The sequence below is a fragment of the Sceloporus undulatus genome, chromosome 6 (assembly GCF_019175285.1).
Source record: "Sceloporus undulatus isolate JIND9_A2432 ecotype Alabama chromosome 6, SceUnd_v1.1, whole genome shotgun sequence".
Lineage (NCBI taxonomy): Eukaryota > Metazoa > Chordata > Lepidosauria > Squamata > Phrynosomatidae > Sceloporus > Sceloporus undulatus.
This window is the reverse complement of record NC_056527.1, coordinates 117260739-117283062: the sequence shown is the minus strand read 5'-3', so window position 1 is coordinate 117283062 and position 22324 is coordinate 117260739. Positions and strand designations below refer to the sequence as shown.

General features: G+C 44.3%; 3 protein-coding genes across 7 annotated transcripts in view; 1 reads left to right on the top strand and 2 right to left on the bottom strand.

Moving 5' to 3' along the window:
• The window catches only part of SLC16A11 (solute carrier family 16 member 11), a 26397-nt gene extending 6537 nt beyond the window's left edge, over positions 1-19860 (top strand). For 2 of the 4 annotated variants that reach the window (XM_042475470.1, XM_042475468.1), the window contains 3 exons: positions 175-318; positions 889-1623; positions 2889-4319. In XM_042475470.1, the coding sequence (XP_042331404.1) occupies positions 175-318; positions 889-1623; positions 2889-3118 (1109 nt within the window). In that variant the 3' untranslated portion in view covers positions 3119-4319. Of the gene's footprint in view, positions 1-174; positions 319-888; positions 1624-2888; positions 4320-7538; positions 8595-19729 lie in introns of those variants that run through there. The other 2 variants (XM_042475471.1, XM_042475469.1) reach the window with 2 other exon arrangements.
• On the bottom strand, positions 4845-12517 carry LOC121934708 (monocarboxylate transporter 13-like). The gene is made up of 5 exons (XM_042475474.1): positions 12243-12517; positions 10417-10560; positions 7511-7768; positions 6557-7072; positions 4845-5269 (listed from the first exon to the last, which is right to left on the bottom strand). Exons 1-5 carry the CDS (start codon positions 12445-12447, stop codon positions 5115-5117), a joined length of 1278 nt encoding a protein of 425 aa, XP_042331408.1. The 5' UTR covers positions 12448-12517; the 3' UTR covers positions 4845-5114.
• Positions 13687-22324, bottom strand: LOC121934707 (monocarboxylate transporter 13-like). 2 transcript variants are annotated; one of them, XM_042475473.1, is made up of 5 exons: positions 21618-22324; positions 19717-19933; positions 17677-17820; positions 15530-16303; positions 13687-14889 (listed from the first exon to the last, which is right to left on the bottom strand). In XM_042475473.1, the coding sequence occupies exons 2-5, from the start codon at positions 19919-19921 to the stop codon at positions 14657-14659; spliced, it is 1356 nt and encodes a 451-aa protein (XP_042331407.1). In that variant the 5' UTR covers positions 19922-19933; positions 21618-22324; the 3' UTR covers positions 13687-14656. The 2 variants fall into 2 exon arrangements, with proteins under 2 accessions (XP_042331407.1, XP_042331406.1); XM_042475472.1 differs by lacking the exon at positions 21618-22324 and having other exon boundaries at positions 19717-19951.

Below are 22324 nucleotides of genomic sequence, written 5' to 3'. Positions count from 1 at the left end.
AGGTGCTCTCTTGGCTCTGTCCTTCCTCCTCTCTCAATGATATCCATCTATTTCCATGCTAATCTTTCAATGTATTCTTGCCCAATTGGAACATCTGCAATTTTGATACCACAATTTCCAAAGCTGTGAAAATAATTCTGCTTCTTCACATTTGCCTTGTCCATCCCTTTGCAGGTCCGCTTGGCACGGCAGCCAGCATGCGCTATGGGGCTCGTCCCATGGTGATGCTGGGAGGACTGGTCTCCTCGCTGGGCTTGCTTTGGGCTTCCTTCAGCACCAGTTTGCTCCAGTTATACCTCTCCCTGGGACTTCTGACTGGTGAGTTGATGTGAGCTCCACCTTCCGCAGGCAGAGGCCGAGTCTGCTGCGGCACTGCAGAAATAATCCCATTTGACACCACTTTAACTGCCATGGCTCAATGCTATGGAATTCTGGGAAGTGTAGCTTGTTATGGCACCAGAGCAGAGTTTCTTCATCAAGCAAATATATTAAAAAATCATACACGGGGGGGGGGGATGATGTTAGTGAGAAGCCTACATTTTGAAAAAGTTTTTGTTCTCAGTTCAGGTGTTGCTGGAAGGGCATTAGCTGTGAGTGGGTGCAGTTGGTACTTAATGCGCGAACCTTAACAACATCCCCAGGGGCCTTTCCTAAAGACTTTATCACACAAGGCTGGAAAAGTGGGATTTTAACAGGATAGAAGCTTATTTGGCCAGTACTTATTACACAGCATCGTGTCCGTCCTGCTGTTGCCTTGCAATGCATTCTATTTCTTATTGTAGTGAACCTTTTAATCTCAGGGCCTGGGACAATCCTGAACTGGCAAGGGGCCACCTTATCTTGGATTGTGTCTGAATCTCTTTCCTTTTTGTCTTCTTCTTCCCCCAGGTCTGGGCTGGGCACTGGCTTTTGCCCCCGTCATGGGCACGCTCTCCCGCTACTTCTCCACCCGCCGCTCCGTGGCCGTAGGATTGGCACTAATGGGCAACGGCCTCTCCTCCTTCGCTCTGTCCCCACTCTTGCGGCTTCTGGCTGAGTCCTTGGCCTGGCGTGGGGCCTTGCTTGTGACCTCCGCTTTGGGCCTCCATCTGCTGGTCTGTGGGGCTCTCCTCCGACCTCTGGCCTTGCGTGGGGAGCGGCTTGGCTCAGGTTCGGTGTTTGACTTGGGTCTTTTCACCCAGAGAGGTTTTGGGGTCTTCTCTCTTGGCGTGGCTCTCCTGGCAGCTGGTTACTTCATGCCATACGTTCACCTGGAGCCATTCGGAAGGGCGTTGGGTCTACATCCTTACGAAGCCGCCTTCGTGGTCTCCCTCGCTGCCCTCTCAGATGCACTGGCCCGGTTCCTGGCTGGCTTCTTTGTGGACCGACGCTTGCTGTCTCCAGTCCATCTTCTGCTGCTGCTCAACTCCATCACGGGTTGTAGCCTCTTCTGCTTCCCACTGGCCACCACCTACGTTGGTGCCCTCCTCCTGGCCTTGCTCTATGGGGCCAGTGCAGGCAGCTTTGCCACGGTGGCATTTGGGGTCTTGCCAGAGCTTGTCGGTGTCACCCGCGTGATGAACGCCACGGGTCTGTGCCTGATGGTGATGAGCATCGGGGGGTTATTGGGACCCCCACTGTCTGGTAAGGAACAAAAATGTTTTATTTCTCCAAATGCTGATGTCACTCTCACGCCACACTGATATGCTGCTGTGTCTGACCAGAACTCCTTGCAAGACCTTTGCAAGTTAGGATCTTGCTTAACCTGAGTTGTTTGGCCTGAGCTATGCAAGACCTATGGCATGGAGGAGGCTGCCTTGTCTCATTATTCCCCCAAAAGCTGAATGAGAGATCTAGGACTGCCTTCCCTTGCCTGATGAGTCTCCAGAGATGTTGGCTACGACTACCATAACCCCTGATGAGAGTTGTAGTCCAATATTTTTGGAGGGGTGCAACATCAAGGAAGGCAATTCTAGAATTTTACCAACTGTGTGTGTGTGAATGTGTGTGCAGGACACAATGATGAAAAGCCTTCTCCTCAGTTTTTTGGTATTCAAAGCACATCATTAAAAAACATTATTCATTTAGATTGCAGCTGATAGCAGGATTTCTGGTCTTGTAATTCCAAAAAGGGGTCACATTTCCAAGCTCCATTATACTGTGTCTGAACACGCAGGTTCCATTTAGCTGTAGATGCAATAGAAAGCAAAGTTTTGGATTACAGTGGCCATGTTGGCTTGGTGGATTTGGGGAGTTGTAGTCCCAAACAACAAAAGCCCCCCAGAATAACTTTTCCTATCTCAAAAGGTACACTGCCTCTAAATATGAAGGTTCTATTTAGCTGTTATGGTTCATTGGAGCTTGGAATAGTTACTCTGGGACCATTTTAATGACCATGTTGGCTTGGTAGATTTGCATGCTGTAGTCCAAAGAAGGAGTTTTTCCAAGCTCTGTTTCTAACTGAAAAAATGACCTAGTCATAGGAGTTTGTGACACAGGGGACAATTGGAAGTATAAACGGTGATTAACTCATGATAATACTGCAATTGCGCTAATGGTGTCATCTCATGATGTTGAGATGAAACGTGATTAAAGTGCCATTATCCTTTGAATAACCAGGCAAGAAAAAGCAGCAAATAATTCACAGGATTTTCTCGTGAATGACTTTTTGCTGTTTATTGCCTGGCTATTCCTTGGGTATTCATGGGATAATGGCTCAAGTGTTAATCTCATTTTAATCGCGTTTTAATGTCAATTGCACCATTTTCACTGTTTAAACTTCACATTTTCCACTGTGTGATAAACTACATAATTTTGTAACTCTGTGATCTTCAGCAATTCTTCGAATATAATTTCATCCTTGATTTCCCATCTCCATCTGTCTTCATTGCTCTCCCATTTCTCTTCAGGCTTCTTGAGGGATATGACTGGAGACTTCACAGCCTCTTTCTTGGTTGGCGGAGCCTTTGTCCTCTGTGCCAGCATGGTCTTCCTCGCCCTTCCCTCTTTCTTTGCCAGTTGCTGTAGTTGTCAGAGTCGTAACAACGCAGTTCCCAGCATCAAAGAAGACTCTTGGGCTCTTGGCTCAGCTCCCTTTCTGGAACCCGTTCCTGGCACCAATGAATGCTCCCAGATATGAAAAATGAACAATTCTAGATCAGTAGTATCTCTTGGCACAACTGCCCCAGGACTGAGTTACTGGGCAGCTGCTGCTGCAGACAATAGAGGTCTGTTCTCTTATCAGTCAGGATGCCGCAGAATGATATTTCTTCCCTTTCCCACTAGCAATCTCTGGCACAACAATCTGAAGCCGGATTCTCATTGCAATATCATTCCTCTTTGCACTGGATATTGCTTATAGGAGCAGAGTGGAAATGTTAGTTTGCTGCATCCCAATCCACAAGAGAAAAAAACCTCCATTGCAATGGTTGCTGCAGGACTTTTAGCATCAATATGTATTCCCTGCACTATTGCTGCAACCATGAATACAGAGGGATCATGAATATGAATCATTTATGGATGTCTAACTCTACCTTATGCATTTGTAATTGTGATCATGAAGTCCAGCCAATGTTTGGATTTGTCTACACAATTAAAATATGTCTCATTATATTTGAATAGAATGTGCTCGTGCCACTTGCCATTCAGAGGACTTTGGGCTTTTTGCGGGGTTGTGCATGAAAAACTCCACGAACTCTGCAGAAAAAGTCTTCATGGTTTTTATTGGAGTATTTGCGAGTATCCATGATCAGGCTTGTGGTTATCTCTCTGCTTTGCATGCATTTGCATGGCTGCATATTTTTGGCAAAGAAAGGATAAATTGATGTGAATTTGTGCAGGAAAGTGATGACAAATGTTGATGCAAATCTGTGGCTGTATCTATGAGTGCAGAGAGCTAGTGTGGCAAAGTGGTTTGAGCATTGGACTGGAACTCTGGAGGCAAGGACTCTCAGGCATAGAGCCTTGGGCAAGTCACATACTCTCAGCCTCAGGGGAAGGCAATGCAAACCTCCTCCAAATTTACCTTGTCAAGAAAACCCCATGATAGGGTCACCTTAGGGTTGTCATAAGTTGAAAACAACTTGAAGGCTCACTACGATAAGAACAATTTGTAGTTGCAACAGGAGGGATGGACACCCACTACTACACAGATCCACCAGGTGGCAATATTGTCACATCTTTTAAATGATTTCTGGGTCCAGCTGTATTTCTGTCCCCCCAACAAACTCATATGATGGGTTTACATTGTAGTGGGAGGGAGCTATGTTTGCTATAGAACAACAAAAACAAACAAAATCCCAAATCCATCCTGTGGAAACTTTATTGGTCCAACCAACAGAGTGCTAAATACTGTACATTGTGTTAGCTTTTGGAGCTTCGCTGGCTTCTTCATCTGCGAAGAGAGTGAAAGAGCATGGAGAGAACAAAGTGACAATGATTGTGGCATCTATATTTTGCTGTGATATCACAAGCAACATATTGACTCTGCTATTATAACACTGTCACCTTTCCCATGCTATTTTAAAAGTCCATCAGTCCTGCCTGCAGCCCCAAATTTGGACTTAGGTCTCTTTGATACTACTGTACATAATTATGGCACTTTGATGCCACTTTAGCCTGCACCCTATGGAAGCCTAAGATTTGTCATTTGGTAGCACTAGTGCTCTCTGTCTGAGAAGTCTAAATACTTCATGAAACTACAGATCCCAAGATTCCACAGGATGGCACCATGGCAGTTAAAACCGGATCAAAGTGCTGTAATGGTGTAGTGTGGAAGAGACTTGTAAGTGTTGCCGTTGTTAGTGTTACATAATGTTACAGCAGCTTGAAACTTTCATGGCCCCAGCCTATCAAATCCAGGGATTTGTAGTTTGGTTAGGCACACAGAATTCTCTGCTGTAGTTCAGGGAAACGAACCAAGTCCTTCACCAAACTATAAATCTCAGGTTTCTATAAGAAGGAGCCATGATAGTTGAAGCAGTATGCAAGTGCTATAATTACAGTATAGGTGTAAAGGAAACCTTAGAGGGAAGATATTGCTTATTGTGTGTACTCTGTGATGCTCAGCTCCAACCCAAAGTTTTTCTTCTCAGCACACTCCATTTTGATGGTTCAGATCTGGTGACTCCACCAGTTTATGTCCTTCTGGATGTTTGGGGTCTCGGAGAGGAAGTGGGGCGACGCGCAAAGAAGCCAGGTAATAGCAGAAGACCCAAACTCCCAGCCGCAATGAAAGCACCTGAGGTCAGGAAAGAGGCATTGTAGCTTCCAGTTACATCATGGATCCAACCTGAAATAAAAAAGAGAGCCCATGAGTAACCACTCTTTTTGGGGGCAATGTAACAAGGGACCTTTTCAAACTTCATAATTAAAGACACACTTCTGTTAACAAAGCCACTACTAGAGAAGCTCCTTGTTGCAAAGGCTTTTTCTGCTCACTCACTTCCCCTCTTCTTGCTCACTGCCTAGTTGCAATAGCAGCATCAGCATGTAGAGGATTGTAAAGGAGGGCTGGAGAAACTCGGATTTTATGTGTCTTGTTGTAATAGCATTTCTGCAACAAATAATAAAGATTGAGCAGGGAAAGAGCTGGAATTTACTCTAGCTGAGCCTGTTGTAGCTGTGCGTGCCTGCCTACAACGCACAAGGTAAACAGCCGCTGCTTCCAGAATCCCTTACTGAGCACACATGAACAGCAAAACAGAGAGAAAAGGGGAGAGCAGATAAGCCTGGCTCACCAGCCAACATGTTAAAAAAGCATAGATCTAGACAATGGGCCTTTAGTATCTGTGGATGCTCAAGTCCCATTTATTTATTGATTCCGTTAAATACAGGGGTGTAGTGAAATGTTTCCTTTCTACTGAACATAATACATCACAGCACAAGATGTAAATGCCCTGGGCCTTTGGTATCCACTAGGGTTTGGTTCCAGGACACACTGTGGATTTGGAAATCAAAATCTGTGGATGCTCAACTCCCACTAAATACAATGAATAGCAAACTGGTGGCCCTGATATAAAATAGCAAAATCAAGGTTTGCTTTATGGAACTGATTTTTTAAAATCTTTTTAGGCTGTGGATGGTTGAATCTGTGCATAAAAGATACGTGGACATAGAGTGCCAACTGTATATTCAGTCACCAAACAAACAATAAAAAGAGGCTGATGAAAGAAGGAATTTCATTCCTTTTGCCTGCCTCATGCCTCACCGAGAGGAAAAGGGTCTTGGGCAATAGCTCTGCAGTGGGCATTTCAGATCTCATTGGGTGGATCATATTCAGAGAGCTGGCTTGGTGAAGTTCCTATCCACTCCACTGGCTGAGGGTTTCTGGAAGATCTCATCCAAAAAAAGGAAAGATTCCTAACTCTGTTCCCATTATCCCTCACCATTAATGGCGCTGCCTAGGGCTGAAGGGAATTGCAGTTAATAATAATAAATAATAATTTGTTTTATTTATATACCGCTATTCCAAAGATCATAGCGGTGAACAGCAAGTAAGCTAATTAGCAAGAGAGCTCTCCTCTCCCCACCCCTTGACTTGGAACGTTTTCCCTGGAAACCACTCTGTTTTACTCACCTGAGAGCGGAGGCCCCGCTAAAGCCCCAACGCTTTCCATCATATGGATCAGGCCCATGGCTCCCATGATCTGGTCCATGCCCACAATTTCCACCAGGCTGGAGAACTTCAGTGGGATGACCGCACTAGCCACAAAGCCATAGCAGATGCTGATGGCCACCATGGCTATGTAGCTGTGTCCCAGCGGCACCACAAGCAAGGAGATGCTTGTCAAGACTGCCCAGATGGTGTAGTTGTGAACAAGGCGAAGGGAACTCCAGCCAGCCAGCCCTCCGGCTACGATCCGTCCAACGATGTCTGAGATGCCCACCGCAGAGACCAGGAAAGCAGCCTGGTATTCGTCAAAGCCCTGCTCCCTTGCGTGGGGCACAAGGTGGGCAAAAGGAATGAAGTAACCAGTGGTGATGAACATGCCTGTGCTGCAGAACATCATGAAAGCTCGATGGAAGAATAAATTCAGCCCAAACAGTTCCACCAGTCTCTTCCATTGGCTTTGTGCTTCCAGGGACCCCCTGACTAGAGATGGAAAGAATATTAAAAAATACTGGAATGATAGATGAAAAGTGAATTTTCTGAGTGTAAGAAAATGGTAACAAGGATAAGCCTGGATAGATGAGTATCTTCAGAGTACAGGTTTTTTAGCCTGGCATTCTGAAATACTACATGTATGGGGTGCATTTCTGGTCAATGTGCAAAGGTCATATCCAGCTGACAGCACCAGCAGAACTGCAAATGGTGCATATGGTAGCACAGAGTAGCATGTGTATGTGCATTGTCTCTATGCACTGGTTTTGTACTGCAATTGTACCATGGGTGGTCAACCGTGTTACACTGAACATTGGTCGAAACACATTGTACTACATTGGATATTCAGTACAGGGTTTGTATTGGGAGGAAAAGGGTAATATTATTTGTTCATGTGAGAATGAAATTTATGAAGATCTACATCCTTACCCTTGGTGTCATCTGTGGCCAAATGCAGGGGCCGCAGGAGGGCACCGCAAACCACCAGGTTGAAGACCATTCCGGCTACAATCAGGAGGGCTCCACGCCAACCATAGAAGTCCACTAGGAACTGGAAGAATGGCGAGAAAGCCAACGAAGCAATGCCCGAGCCAGAGAAGACCAGGGCATTGGCCACAGCTCTGCGCTGGTCAAAATACCGAGCGACCAAGGAGAGGGAAGGGGAGAAGATCAAGGAACTACCAAAACCTGAGTATGAAACAGGATGCAGTGAGTTGTGCCTCTGTCTCCAGGCAGATGGGTTTTGGAGTCTTTGTTAGCACCATGGCCAAACATTAAGAGCTCTCTAGTGGCATGAAAGGGCTGGTTTGTATTAATGACCACGTTGGAGACTTTTTTGCATTCGTCTGCACTATTATAACCCTTGGGAACCCACCTTCCATCAGCCTTGGCCTGTGGGGAGTGCACCCCAACCCAAATGCTCTGTATATCCAGCAGTAGGGACTGAATTTGAGTGATGGTTCAGGGACAGTCTGGGCAGAATTAGTTGTTTAGGGGGCCAATTCCAGCCTTGGCTGTGAGGAGACACTGGACCACATCAGTGAAAGGGTTGGGATGTTCCTTTGCTGGGTACCACCTGCCATATCATTTACCACCTAAAGCTTATGCTATAGCAGTAACATGTGCCTTTGGGACTCACATTACAAGGTGCCCAGTTCACTCTATATGGTTGTAGCACTGGGATTCTCCTCCAGGTGCTGTGGCTATATCCTATGGCATTCTGGGATTTGCAGTTTAGTGAGAAGTGCTTAGAACTCTCAGTGCCTCCCTAAACTAAAACAACAGCAACAGCAACAACAACAACAACAACAACAACACAGGATTACAGGGCTATGGCAATCAAAAAAAAAGAATCACAGGGCTAAAATTATGAAGCCCGAAGGGCAGGGAACCGTCCAATGAAAAAGATTGTATGTACAGCGCTGTGTAAATTTACAGCGCTTTATAAATAAAGGTTAATAATAATAACAACACAAAAGAAGGAGAGGGGAGCCCTGGTAGAATAAAATGCATTATTTTCAACACAGAAAAGTAGTCTGTGGCATCTTTATGACTAATCAATTTATCTTAGCAAAACCAAACATGGGCTGAGGATGGAGCAAGCTTGTTTTCTGCTGCTACAGAGAGACTAGAACCTGGAGCAATGGATGCAAACTAAAGGAAAAGAGATTCCACCTCAACATTAGGAAGAACTTCATGATCATGAGAGCTGTTCAAGAGTGGAACAATGTGATGGAGTCTCCTTCTTTGGAAGTTTCTAAACAGAGGCTGGATAGCTATCTGTCACAAGGAGGGCTTGGATGGTGTCTTCCTGCATGGCAGAAGGGGGCTCAAATGGATGACCCTTGGGGTCTCTTCCAAGAATAGGATTCTAGGATTCTACCACTTTTTGCAGCTCCTTTTTGTGCCCTGCAAATCCAGATTGGGGCTGTGGCATGTGGTTGCCACAGGCATAATCTGGCTGTAAAAGGGACGGCCTGCACAGCCCCTTGGTTTCATGTTTTAAGACAAAATTTGGACATTTTTTTCCTAATTGTAATTTTTGCATCCGCTTCCAACTGAGTATAATCTCCAGGTTAACTCTGCCCTTTCCACTTGCTTAGGCAAACATTTTTCTCTACTATACATGTGTTTATCTGCCTAGCTGTACTTGGATATCCATGTTTTCACCTACCTCTGTCCTTTTAGAAACGCTTAACAATCTGCATGAAGATATGTGTTTGCTACCCCACTCCTTTCAAATCATCCCTCCCCTTCTCCCACATGTATCCATAATGTTTGCCTATCTAGGCTGTGCTCCTTATATTGCAGTGTTGGAAGGGACTCCTAAGGGTCTTCTAGCCCATCTTCTTGCCTTGCAAGAACCCACCATGAAAGCAGAGATGTCCTTCCAACCTTTGTTTAACAGCCTCCAAGGAAGAAGACTTCATCGCCATCTGAGGGACTTTGCTCACTGATAATCCGCTCTTATTTCCCTGAAAGTGCTTCCTAAAGTTTCGTCAGAATCTCCTTTCTTAATTTGAATCCATTTGTGCCCATTGCATATCCTTCAATGTTTTACAAGTGAAAGCTGAGACACATACACTGGGACATGTGTGGCCCAGCAACATCGGGGATGGTCAAGATGACAAAAATGATAAATGAGGAAGAAGGCACACAGGTTAGGAGAGGCAGCAGTTTGCTTTTGCCTGAGTCAACTGGGAAGAGCAAGATTCCTCCTTCTCTGCTCTTCCCTTCTGAGTTAAATGAGTGCAAAATGCAGCAATTGAAGTAAATTGAGGGGAAAGGGGAAAGCAGGAGGAGGAGACACAAACTGTGGCTGCATCCACATTGGAGAAATAACCCGGTTTGGCACTGCTTTAACTGCCCAACAAACAAACAGCAAACTTTTTAAACCACACAGTTTGCCCAATGTAGATTGTATACCATGGGCAGGTTTACTCTTATCTATTTTATTGTTTGTATGTACAGCACTGTGCAAATCTACAGCACTATATAAATAAAGCATAATAATAATAAAAATAATAAGGCTATGGAATTCTGGGAGTTGGAGTTTGTTGTGGGCCCAGAGCAGAGCAGAGCTTAAGGAAAGAATGCCCTACAACAAACTCCAACTCCCAGAATTCCATAGCCTTGAGCCAGGGCAGTTAAAGCGGTGCCAAACCAGGTTATTTCTCCAGTGTGGATGCAGCCCAGGAGATTTTAAAAGCAGCTGAAAACATGAATGGCAAAGAATCAGCCAGAACTGTCTCTACCAGATTGGAATAATGGTTTGTATGTGGTTGTCACATAAACAACTGCCTGCCTGCGGAGAAAGTGTCAGCCACTGGACTTACCTGTGAGTAAGCCAATGAAGACATAGAGCTGAGCCAGGCTGGTGGCAAAGGAGGCCAAGAGGAGGCCGAAGCCAGAAAGGAACCCACCAATGATAGCAAGGGGCCGTTCTCCAAATTTTTTGCCTAACCCACTTGCCAATGGACCTGTAAAACACAAAGAGGGAAGCAAAATCAAAGACGTTGCCCAGGGTCCCAAGAGACTTCTTTATCATCTCTTGCCTTGCAACAGGAGAATGTGAAAAGAAATATAGGAGAACATAACCCACAGATAAGCTTCCCTTTCTATTGGACATAATAGAACATAATTAAACATAATACCTCACAGCACAAAATGCAAATACACTGAGAGCTTGGTATCCTCTAAAGTTTGGTTCCAGGACCCAATGGATAGTAACATGGTGGCCCTTATATAAAATGGCAAAATCAAGGTTTGCTGTTTGGAATTTGTATATTATTTCTGAGTATTTTCAAGCCCTGTATACTTGCATTCATGCATAAGGAATCAGTGGCTGTCGCAACTTGAAAAGGACAGTCTCCATCAATCCTCTATCATCTCACAATGTCCCGGTTTCTCTATCCACCTCCTGCTTTCCCCCTCATCCTTGTTTGCAGTAAGTGTTAAAAGTGCAAAAGTTGTTTACACTCTCTTAATTCAGAATGGGAGGTGGAGGCAAAAATGTGCACTTCCCAGTCAATTCAGGCAAAATCAAGCTGCTGCAGCCTTTCCTTTCTTGTCTGTTCTTCCTCATCAAGAACATTTGCCATCTTGACCACACTTGGATGTTGCTTGGCCACACATATCACTGTTTCCATCTGTGAAAAGAGGGAGGGGATGAAATATAACAGGCCTTGTCCCAGCTAAGTGAGACCCAGTGCATCAACTTCCAAAGTCAGCACTTGATTCAGTGGGTCTACTCTAGTTGGGCTTAGCCATTGACACTAAACCAACGTAAGTCTGAATGTGACCTACAATTTACGCTTTCCCCCACCTCATTTTAATCCTACTTAGGAGTAGCCCCATTGAAATGAACGTGCCTTAGATTAGGCATGGCTAGCATCAATCCCATTCATCTTATTGGGCCTTCTGTAAAAGAATGAAGTCTGAATCTAACCAAAAGAAAAATATTTCCTGCAGATATATATATATACACACACACACAATGGGTTTTTAAAAAGATAGAGCAAGGTGTACAGTATACAGTGGTCCCTCCACGTTCAATGGGGCTAGGGGTTAAAGGACCCTGGTAAAAGTGGAAAACCCGTGAATAAAAAACACTATTCTTTTTACCGAAGAGAACACTTCTCTAGGAATCTCCAGGTCCTCCAGTGCAACTCTGTGGTCAACATCCGCCAGAAGTTGATCACAGAATCATGCTGGACGACCTACAAATGCTTAGAGAAGTGTTCTCTCTAAAAACTTCTAGGTTCTCCAGCACAACTCTATGATCAACTTCTGGCAGAGTTGTGCTGCAGGATCTGGAGAGAGAACATATTCATCAAAACCACAAATAACCAAATCTGAAAAAGCCAAAGTCACAAATGTGGAGGGCCACCTGTATATACCAGATTATTTACTTACAATCTTTCGCAGAGTGACACCAATTATGTGAATATTAATGGGATAATGTCCCAAGCACATAGAGTGAACTAAGCATGCACAGGCCACAGCTTGGAAAAGTTGCTTTTTTTGGCCTACAGTGCAATCCCAAAAGTGACATTTCCTTGCTCTGCTGCAGGGGGGTCTGAGCCACAAAACAATGCCACTTACAGATTTATTGCTTGGGGTCTTAGCTTTGGAAAGAACATGGAAATCAGTCGCAACTTACTTCCGAACATCAATGTAGCCACGGTGACAGATGTGATCCAGGAGGTGGTGCTGGAAGGTTCTTCAAAGTAAGCCATAAACTCCACAAGGAAAACCCCGAAAGATCGGATCACCCCAAAGACCAGAGCCGACTGCACAAAAGCTGCTAAGACAACCATCCAGCCCCAGCCCCCATCGGGGGGCTTGGACAATGCATGGGAACCCATGGTTATTCAGTGGTAGAGCATCATTAAATCCTGGGATGAGATTGCTAGGAGGATCTTCATATCTTGCCAGCACTCTGCCTCAGATGCAGCCCCACACTAGCCCAGCTTTGCCCCCCAAATCCAGGCCCATATTTGCCCACCAAAACTGATATCTTCCTGGTTCGAGGACAGTCACCTCCACCAAGGTTTTCTTCTCGCCATAGGTGACTGCCTACATCTGGAGGTATAAAAGCAATGGCTGAGATGGGTTTCAGCAGGTTCTTATCAGGAACTTATAAGGCCAAAGTCTGCAGGGAGGTAATAATGTGCCTAGGAAATATCTTTTCAGGAAAGATCTGCATTTTAACTTGAGGTGGGGTGGCACATATATCTGTGCTGAAACTTGTCACGAAGCTGGGAGTGATAGTTAAGCAACATCTGGAGGGCCACTTGTTGCCCAGCCTCTGATTTAGGACACACCTTGTTGCCAGTCTGTTCTTGATACACAATAAAAGTAAATGCCATCTTACTGCTAAATGCTATTCTAGTGAGCAACATAGACAGCCTTGCTGTTGTTTTTCCAAAATGTTGGAGAAAGACTGAGGGAGACAAATGCTGTAGTTTGCCTTCAGGTCCTTTGAAGGTGCGTCTACACTGTAGAACTAATGCAATTTGGCACCTCTTTAACCGCCATAGCTCCATCCCAGAGAATCCTGGGATTTGTACTTTTGTGAGGCATCAGCCCTCTTGGGCAGAGATGAAAGGCCTTATAAAATTACCCATTCCATAGGCTGGAGTTACAGCACTTCAAGTGATGTCAAACTGCATCATTTCTGCAGTGCAGATACCCCTCTTGACCTATAGCAACCCTAAGATGAACCTATCATGGGGTTTTCTTGGCAGGATTTGTTCAGAGGGGAGATTTGCCTTTGCCTTCCTCTGAGGCTGTGACTGTGTGACTTATCCAAGGTCACCCGGTGGGTTTCCATGGGTGAAGGAGGATTTGAACCCTGGTCTTCCAGTGTCCTAGTCCAACACACAAACCACTGCACCACGCTGACTACCAGCACAGCTCTGGTGCCACAACAAACTACACTTCCCAGAATTCCATAACATTGAACCATGGTAGTTAAAATGGTGTCAAACCAGATTATTTCTGCAGCTGTGCAGATGCAGCCTGGGCATTACTGACTGGCGTTTTGGAACATCAGTGATTCAACCTCTGTCCAAGAATCTAGGAATCAAGGGAGGTACTGGGTGAGAGACCACATCAGGATACCTATATTTATCTAGTAAGTACATCTCTGTAGCTATGTCTCCTGATGCTAATCCAAGCAAACCTTGTCAACCACACAGTCTGCCCAACACAGCAAAGATGCCAATGGCTTGGAGAAACAAACTGACGGCTTTATTAGAGGAACTGCATTTTAAGATAGCTATTGCACTAACCTTAATCCACAGTACATTAGAATTCTCATCCAAAGGCAGGTAGCACCACAAAAACTCACCTGATATACATTTTTGTGAAGAAGGGTTAAGCATTTGATAATTCTTCACAATATAAGTGAAAGAACATACAGTTCTGCCTCCTCCATAAAACTACTATAACTTCTTCTGTTCACGAATACCATTTTGTTTTCTCTACAAGTTTTTTTAGTGAAGTTAACGAAAGAAAAATATTTATGACTGGACTTTTCAGACACTTATTATTATTACATGTATAGCGCCATAGGCTTTACATAGTGCTTTACAAAGATACCTCTCTCTTTGGCTTTTCCTGTATATACAATTTACAGATTGAGTCTCCTTTTGCCAAGGAGCAAAGAAGTGAATTTTTAGAAAGGATTGCCTTAACATGCAACCCAAGTCAGCCTCTGCTTGATGGAGTTATAGTCCAACACATCTGGAAGTCCCATTTAAAATCTTCTGTAAAGCATCCAGATGTGGTACCATGGAGTACCTATTGTCCAGAGGTAAGGGGATGTAACCTTTGGACCACAACTTCCTACATTCCCTGACCATCATGGATTCTGGAACTTGTAGTCCCTCAAAATAGCTTTTCCAAGCTCTGCTAAAATCCAGCCAGGTCTCTGCACATCTACAGCTGTTTCCTATTTCTCACAGTTTCTCTCCCTTTCACCCGACTCATCTGCTTTTTTTTACTGACAAATACTCAATGGTGGCTGGTGCTCAGCTTCTATAGCAGTGAATCTATAGCTTTCAGAATTGGCTAACAAGTCTCTTTCTCAGCCTGGAATAAGTCTCTCTTCTGGTCGGTTATTCTGGTTAATGCAAAGGTCTCCTGGCCTTGAGGTTGCATGGCTCTCCTTGTCCTGGTTTCCAATGGCTTGGAACAAGAGAAGTAGTTTGGCAATGTAAAAAGGACCAAGGCACCAGCCAAGAGGAAAACCCCAGAGGTGATGAAAGAGACGGTGTAATTCCCGGTCATATCCCTCAGCCATCCTGGGAGAGAAAAGAGTTGGGTTAGTAATTTGCAACTTGCAAGCAAAGTGTGGAGATATTGACTTAAAAGCAGTGGTTCTCAACCTTCCTAATACCTTCCTAATGCCATGGCCCTTTAATACAGTGCCTCATGTTGTGGTGACCCCCAACCATAAAGTTATTTTCGTCCCGGTCCCTAAGACCATCAGAAATATGTGTTTTCCAAGTTCCTTAGGCAACCCCTGAGAAAGTGTCGTTTGACCCCCAAAGGGATTGTGACCCACAGGTTGAGAACCACTGCTTAAAAGTAACATAACTTATCTGTAACTAGTTAAACACAAAAGTAACATTATCAGATAAGAACAAAGCTAATTCACTGGTGCAACTGAAATAATGGCTTTTAGCTACTTTCACATTTTGCTTTGTAAGGGCCATGAAAAGAAGCTTGCTATTTATTTTAACAGTCGGATGAGGAAAGAGGCAGACAGAGGCTACAGCCAAACTGCAGAATTAATGCACTTTGCTCCTGCTTTAACTACCATGGCTCAATGCTATGGGACAATGAGATGTATCTCAGGATTCTATAGTATGGCCTTAAAACTGCATTAATTCTGCTGTCTGTCAGCAGCCTCTGTAACCCAAAGTCCGTCAACACTCTTACCCGAAAGAGGGGTTCCCAGCAAAGCCCCCACACTTTCCAGCATGTGCATGAGTCCAATGGCTCCAAGGAGGTATCCAGTGCCCACGATCTCCACTAGACTGGCGAACTGTAGTGGGACAAGGGCACCGGCAAAGACCCCGTAGCCGATGCCAAGGGGCATCAGGGAAGAGAAGCTGTGTCCCAGTGGCAGCAGAGTAAGAGAGAATCCTGTGAGGATGGTCCAAAGGGTCAGGCTGTGAACAAGGCGACCAAAGACTCTGGAATCTGCAAGCCAGCCAGCAAAAACGCGGCCAAACATGTCCGCTACAGCGGCGGCAGACATGATGAAGGCAGCTTCATATTCATCACACCCGACCTCCCTTGCATGGGCCACCAGGTGGGCATAGGGTACAAAATATCCAGTGTCCACCAGGACAAAAACCAAAACATAGCGCATGAAGGGTCCATGATGCAACAGCTCCAGAGCAAAGAGAGAAGCAAGTGTCCCCAACCAATGGGAATTGGTGGACTTTTCCGAGGTGCTTTGGTCTCCTTCTGAAACCAAAGGTCGTAGCAAGGCTCCGGCCGCCAACAAGTTCAGAGACATCCCAGACAGCAACAAAAGGGCACCTTGCCATCCATACAAGCCAACTAGATATTGGAAGATTGGAGAAAAAGCCAGCGAGGAGACCCCTGCTCCAGAGACAGCCAAACCAGTCGCAAGGGTCCGTCGTTTCTCAAAGTAATGTGCCACCGCAGCCATGGAAGGGGTGAACACCAGTGCCCAGCCTAGGCCTGTCATTTCAGCAAAGGAAAAAGAGAGAAAAGAGAGGTATGGTTCTTGCCATGTTGCTTATGCCATCAGTCCATCCATCCCGTTCATAGCACAGTCTCTCATGTTGGTAGTCCTGCAAAAACCTTAGAATCCCTTGTCTCTTATACGGTAAGGAGGCTATATTGGATAGCCTTCATTATCATGCAAAATACATATCCTCCTTATCCATGAATATCTTATCCACTGTCCATGGCTTGGAAATATTCCAGAAAGATATAAATCCCCAAAAGCAAACCTTGACTTTGCTATTTTATATAAGTTTCACTATGGTCTTTGTATTTAATGCGACGTGAGCACCTACGGATTTTGATATCCATGGGCGATATCAGTGGATTCTAAGGACCCACTGTATCATGAAATGTTGGAGGATTGATGGGTGCCTCTCCAGATGAAAGGACACATCTCTGTTGTTTCGCTTCTTTTTCTTTAACCTCTTTTTTCTTGCTTTTTATATGTTTAGTGCTTTGAAACCTGCTTTTAGCATAATGCTGTTTCAAAAGGATATCATAATTGTTTTTTAGTGCCCTGAAACCTGTAGGTTTTTTTAAAAATTTAATCAGTTGTTTAACTGGGAATCAATACACAGGTAAACCCCATTGATTTAATGGGTCTACTCTAGTTGGGACTAACAGTAATACACTCAGCCCTCCATATTTGCAGCTTTTACTTTTGCGGATTTAATTATTCACGGATTTGATTAATATGTTCTCTCTAGGAATCTCTAGGTCCTCCAATAAGTCTCTATGGTGAATGCCCACCAGACATAGTACAGTACTGGAGGACCTAGAAATTCCTAGAGAGAACACTTCTCTAAGCATTTGTAGATCCTGCAGCACAATTCTATGTTCAGCTTCCAGCAGATGTTGACCATAGAGTTGTAACGGAGGACCTAGAGAGGTATTCTCTCAGGTTAAAAAAAGAGAGAATGTTTCCACGATCTGCAACGTCTGTCTGTCTATCTATCTATCTATCTATCTATCTATCTCTGGGAGGCGGAATGAAAGAATCAGATAATTCACACATTATAAGGTTACTATGGAGACAGCTCTTTCAATGGGACTATTGTCTCCCAGATCAGTGAAACAGTGGATCCTCCTCAGGTTTTGGATAGCTTTAAATGATCTCTCCATTGTGCTGAATCTATTTCAGGGCTAGAGTTCAGCACCTAAGACAAGCTTTAAAGCCTGAGTTAAAACATGAACCGGATCAATGCCCCACTGACCAGGGGTCACCAACAACTAGAGGGACCTTTCCCACCTTGTTGTTTTTGGGAGCTCCCATTTTTAAAATCTGGACTCAGGGCAGAGAGAGAGATCAAGCAAAGCAGACTCACCTGCAACTAGGCCAATGCTCAAATACAGGTGAGTGAGGCTGGTGGAGAAGGATGCTAGCAGCAAGCCCAGGCTGGCAAGTGAGCCTGCAGCCATCACCACCGGACGGGCACCATAGCGGCTGCTCAGGGCGCTTCCCATGGGGCCTGTTGTGGGGCAGGGGGAGAACAACACAGAGCAACAGAGTCTAAGCTACAAGGCCATAATGAGTAAACCAATGGTCAGAATGAGTGCAGAGGAAAAGGCTGATAGCATCCCATCACTGGTGCAAATCCCCCTGACCTCTTGGACAGGTTAAGTAATGCTGTATGGTTAGCACATGTTAATGGAAGTAACATAAATGGCTTGGGCCCAGGGTATCTGGAGGACCGCCTCTCTCCATATAATCCGCCCCACACACTCAGATCATCTGGGCAGCAACTTCAAAGGCTAGATTAGCTTCCACTTCTAGGAGGGCCTTCACCATCTCGGCCCCCAACCTCTGGAACTTGCTGCCCCTTGAGCTCTGCTTAGCCACCTCCCTAGCCCAATTTAAGAAGGGGCTGAAAACCTACTTCTTCGAGCAGGCCTACCCCTGACTATTTCGCCCCAGAATGCTCTCCCCTCCCCCCCATCCGTCAGCATTGTCAAGCTGGCACGAATTTTATTGTTTTTATTGTACTGTGCTGTTTTTAAATTATGTTTGTATTATTATATTGTTGTATGCCTTTTGTTGTACACCGCCCTGATTCTAAGAAGGGTGGTATATAAATAAATTTTATTATTATTATTATTATTATTATTATTATATTCTTTGCAAGAGCTGAGCTGCTAAATTAATATTACAGTCTCAGCAGGAACTTATTATCTCTAGTCTAGGGTTTGGAATTATTTGGTCTGTGGGTACAGGTAGGTCTGTGGAGACCTCAAAGTGCCCTCTTGACCTCCACCCCAAATTCCCTTTGGCTGAAAAATCCCACCTCATTGAGACCAGTTTAGGACCTTCCAGGCTGTTTTGAATCCTGGAGGATCAGCTTTGCACGGAAAGAGCTACTACTGGCTTGACCAGCTGGGGAAACCTTTGCCCCACAGGTTAAACTTGCTCTGCCAGGCTGGACCAGAGAGCTAGATGCTTTAGGAAAACACACCTCTCCAGATGAGTTGATGAAGTTACATTACATGGTTCTGCATAACATATCCTAGGAATGGGGATTTTCCTAGGAGCTATGCATTAACTCAGCACCTTGGGTCTTGCAAAGCATGTATTCTTGTTCATGGGAAATAATGTGCTAACCAGTAGCTTAGTCTTGCAGAACATACGTTGCTGTAAACGTGAACGAATGTGTTAATTAGCAGCTCAGCTCTTGTAAAGGATGCATTCTTGTTCATGTGACGTAATGTGTGATAATCAGCTGCCCAGGTCTTGCAAAACAGGCATTCTCATTCATGTGAAGTAACATGTGTTAGTCATGAGTGATTAGATCCTAAAACGAGAGAACACACATTTTCCCTATGTGCTGGTTCACTGATCAACAATTTAGTTGCTCTATTCTAGTTGGGACAAACTAAGAGGATTAAGGTCAGTATTGCTTAACTTACGTAAGATACTCTTTGCAAGAAATAAGACGCTCAATGCCTTTGCACATCAGCCACCATCACAGAAGCAAAATCTGCCAAAGTGGTGCAACCTTTGCTTTGCAAAGGAATTTAGACCCAGGCAAGGAGAACCAAAGGAGGCTGCTGTGTTTTGCTGCAGAATATATCTTCAAAATGTCATAAAAGGAAATTGTGGGACAATTCCTCCATTCCACCCCCCTCCACTTTCTTCACTATAGCTATATAAAATAGAATTACTCTTTAACTTTTATGACTCCAAGGGTGCGTTGAAGGCAATGTTTAAAACACTCGAGCTCACTTTTATTGCCTGTGTCTGCAGAAAACTGCAGGTTTTTGCACAGAGAAAGGGTTCCAGCCCTCAAAGGCACTTAATACATGAACAGACTTGTTGATTTCAGGTATTGGTTGGCTTGAATTTCCCCCCAATTTGAACATTTCTGCCTTACTTGCAAACTGCAGGATGGCGACGCCGGCAGAAATGACCCAGGAGACAGCGCTTGAGGTTTCCCCGAAATAAGCCACAAATTCCACAAAGAAGACCCCGAAAGAACGGATCACCCCAAAAACCAGCGCCGTCTGCATGAATCCTGCAAGGACCACCATCCATCCCCATCCGCCATCTGGAACCGAAGGATGTATGTCTGGAACCATAGCATCCGGATTCTTTTCGGAGGTGACCATTTTAAAAAGGACAGAAAGAGAAAAGTGAAAAACAGGGCATCTTTATAAATGATTTGGATCACATCAAATTAGAGGGATTGGGTCATACTCTCGAGGACACGATAAGGAACCAGAATGACCTTAACAGGCTGGAGAGCGGGGACACAAAAAACTAACAAAATGAATTTTGACAGGGAGAAATGTAACCCTCTATATTCCAATAGGAAAAATGTAATGCACAAATACAGGGTGGGTAACACTTGGCTTGACAACAGTGAAACAGACCTAGGGGTTTCAAACACAAACCATGCACAGGCCATCAGTGTGCTGCAGCGGCCAAAAAAATGCCAATGCAATCCTAATGTCCATCACCAGAGAGCAAAGTGTCAAAAATGTATTAATTTGGAGTATTTATACCTCGTTCTTGAGCCACAAAGGCTCTCAGGGCTGTTTTCAAATGGTTAATTAGACATTTCTCTGCCCCCAGGATTACAATGTAAAAAGGCATGACACAAAAGGAGAAGGGAATGGCAGTGGGAAGCGGAATAAGCCCAGTGGATCTTCTCTCCCTCTGAGGCCTGGACCAAGGCAGAAGGACTGGAGGGAGGGCCCTTCTTCTTCCTCTATGAACGAATGGTATTCTAAGAATGAGGGAAGTCATAGTGCCGCTCTAAGTCAGACCTCACCTGGAATATTGGGTCCAGCTTTGGGCACCACAATTCAAGAGGGATATTGGCAAGCTGAAGTGTATCCAGAGAAAAGTGATCAAAAGTCTGGAAACGTAGGCTGTTTCCACACTGCAGAAATAAAGCAGTTTGACACCACTCTGACCTCCATGCCCCAATGCTATGCAATTCTAGGATTAGTAGTTTGGTGGGGACACCAGAGCCCTTTGACAGGGAAGGCTAAATATCTTATCAAACTACAGATCTCAGAATCCCATAGCATTAAGTCATGACAGTTAAAGTGGTGTCAAACTGCTTTATTTCTGCACTGTGGATAGACCCCAAGTCATGTAAGAAAAGACTTAGGGAACTGGATATGTTCAATGTGGGGAAGGCTAAGAAATGGTTTTTGTTGGATGGACTGCTGTTAGGAGTGTTTTAGCCATTTAAAAATGCTGTCAAAGAAAGGGCAATTAACATGGTGGTATATTGCTATTAATTATTCTGTTTTTAAGTTGCATTTTTAAAGATTGCATTTTTTTAAAAAATGGTTTAAAGTGCTTATTTTAATTAAATTACATTTGAATATTAACCTGTCAACTGTTATTTCCTTTCCCTTTTTCTTTTCATGGATTCCTTTTAAATGGGGTTGATTCTACTGTTTGTTTAATTGCATTTCAGTCAATTTTTGTATTTTTCCCCACTTTTCTTTGTAACAGTTTTAATTTTTGTTAAAAAAAAGCCACCTTGAGCTGCAGGTTTTGGAGAAAAGGAGAATGATAAATTAATAGTCACAATAATATAACATCATCATCATTATCTTGGAATCCCAAGTTTGGGGAGTAAAGTGGAATATAAGTGGTGAATACGGTGCTATTGAATAAAAATCAGAATACTGAATGCTGAATCATCATCCTAATAATGAATAGAGAAGAGTGAATAATCATAATAATGAACAATAATCCTAGGAAGGGGCAATATTGCATAGCACAAGACAGAACCCTTCCTCCTTCCCCACTTACCTGGGATGTGAAATGGAGGAATTCTTCGCTCCAAGAAATCCTGGAGGCTTTTCAGTATACAGTGAGGAATCTGGGTCTCCAGCGATGCATTATGCCTATGCGGGGCCAAAGTCTCCATCCGTGTCCTTAAATCTTCTCTGCTTCCCAGCCAATGGACGCTTCACATTTGGGTAATTTAATTATTTTCCCCCCTCTTTCTCTAGACACTATGATGGATTTTAAATTGATTGGGTCATTGAGTTTGTGCAAGGGATTGACTCAGGTGAATGAACATGGCCTGAGTTCAAATCTGGGCCCAGGAGGACTCAGATCACCTCCAAAGGATGTATGTGAAACTCAACATAAATGCCCAAGGGTTGGGGCAACCCATTGGCAACCCATAGACCCCTTGAGGGGACCCCATTATCGTCTTCCACATCTCCACCACTCCCAAATTTGGGATGGGGTTCTTTGGCCCCAGAATAGCCAACAGTAGCACAAGACCTTTGGAAGTACAGTAGTAATATTTCCCATTTCAACACATTTCCTGGTAACTTTGGGTCATTTTATCAATTTTTGAAAGGCCTGTACAGACTTAGATTTATTTGTGTGTCCTAGAGGTTATCCCATGTTGAGGGAATCCTGCAAAAGCTCAGAAATGCTCTCTTCTTTGTGACTTCATAACAGAATTATGGGTAAATCTACAAGGTAGAAATAATGCAGTTTAA

Bases quoted from the DNA above. Each gene is read 5' to 3' on its own strand.
- LOC121934708 (XM_042475474.1), bottom strand. From the start codon at position 12,447: ATGGGTTCCCATGCATTGTCCAAGCCCCCCGATGGGGGCTGGGGCTGG. The intron at 10,561-12,242 runs GTAAGTTGCGAC...TGTGTTTTACAG, and splicing joins GGCTACATTGATGTTCGGAA to GTCCATTGGCAAGTGGGTTA. The intron at 5,270-6,556 runs GTGAGTAAAACA...TTTTTATTTCAG, and splicing joins AGCGGGGCCTCCGCTCTCAG to GTTGGATCCATGATGTAACT.
- LOC121934707 (XM_042475472.1), bottom strand. From the start codon at position 19,951: ATGGTCACCTCCGAAAAGAATCCGGATGCTATGGTTCCAGACATACAT. The intron at 16,304-17,676 runs GTGAGTCTGCTT...CTGAAATGACAG, and splicing joins GAGCATTGGCCTAGTTGCAG to GCCTAGGCTGGGCACTGGTG. The intron at 14,890-15,529 runs GTAAGAGTGTTG...TTTCTCTCCCAG, and splicing joins GCTGGGAACCCCTCTTTCGG to GATGGCTGAGGGATATGACC.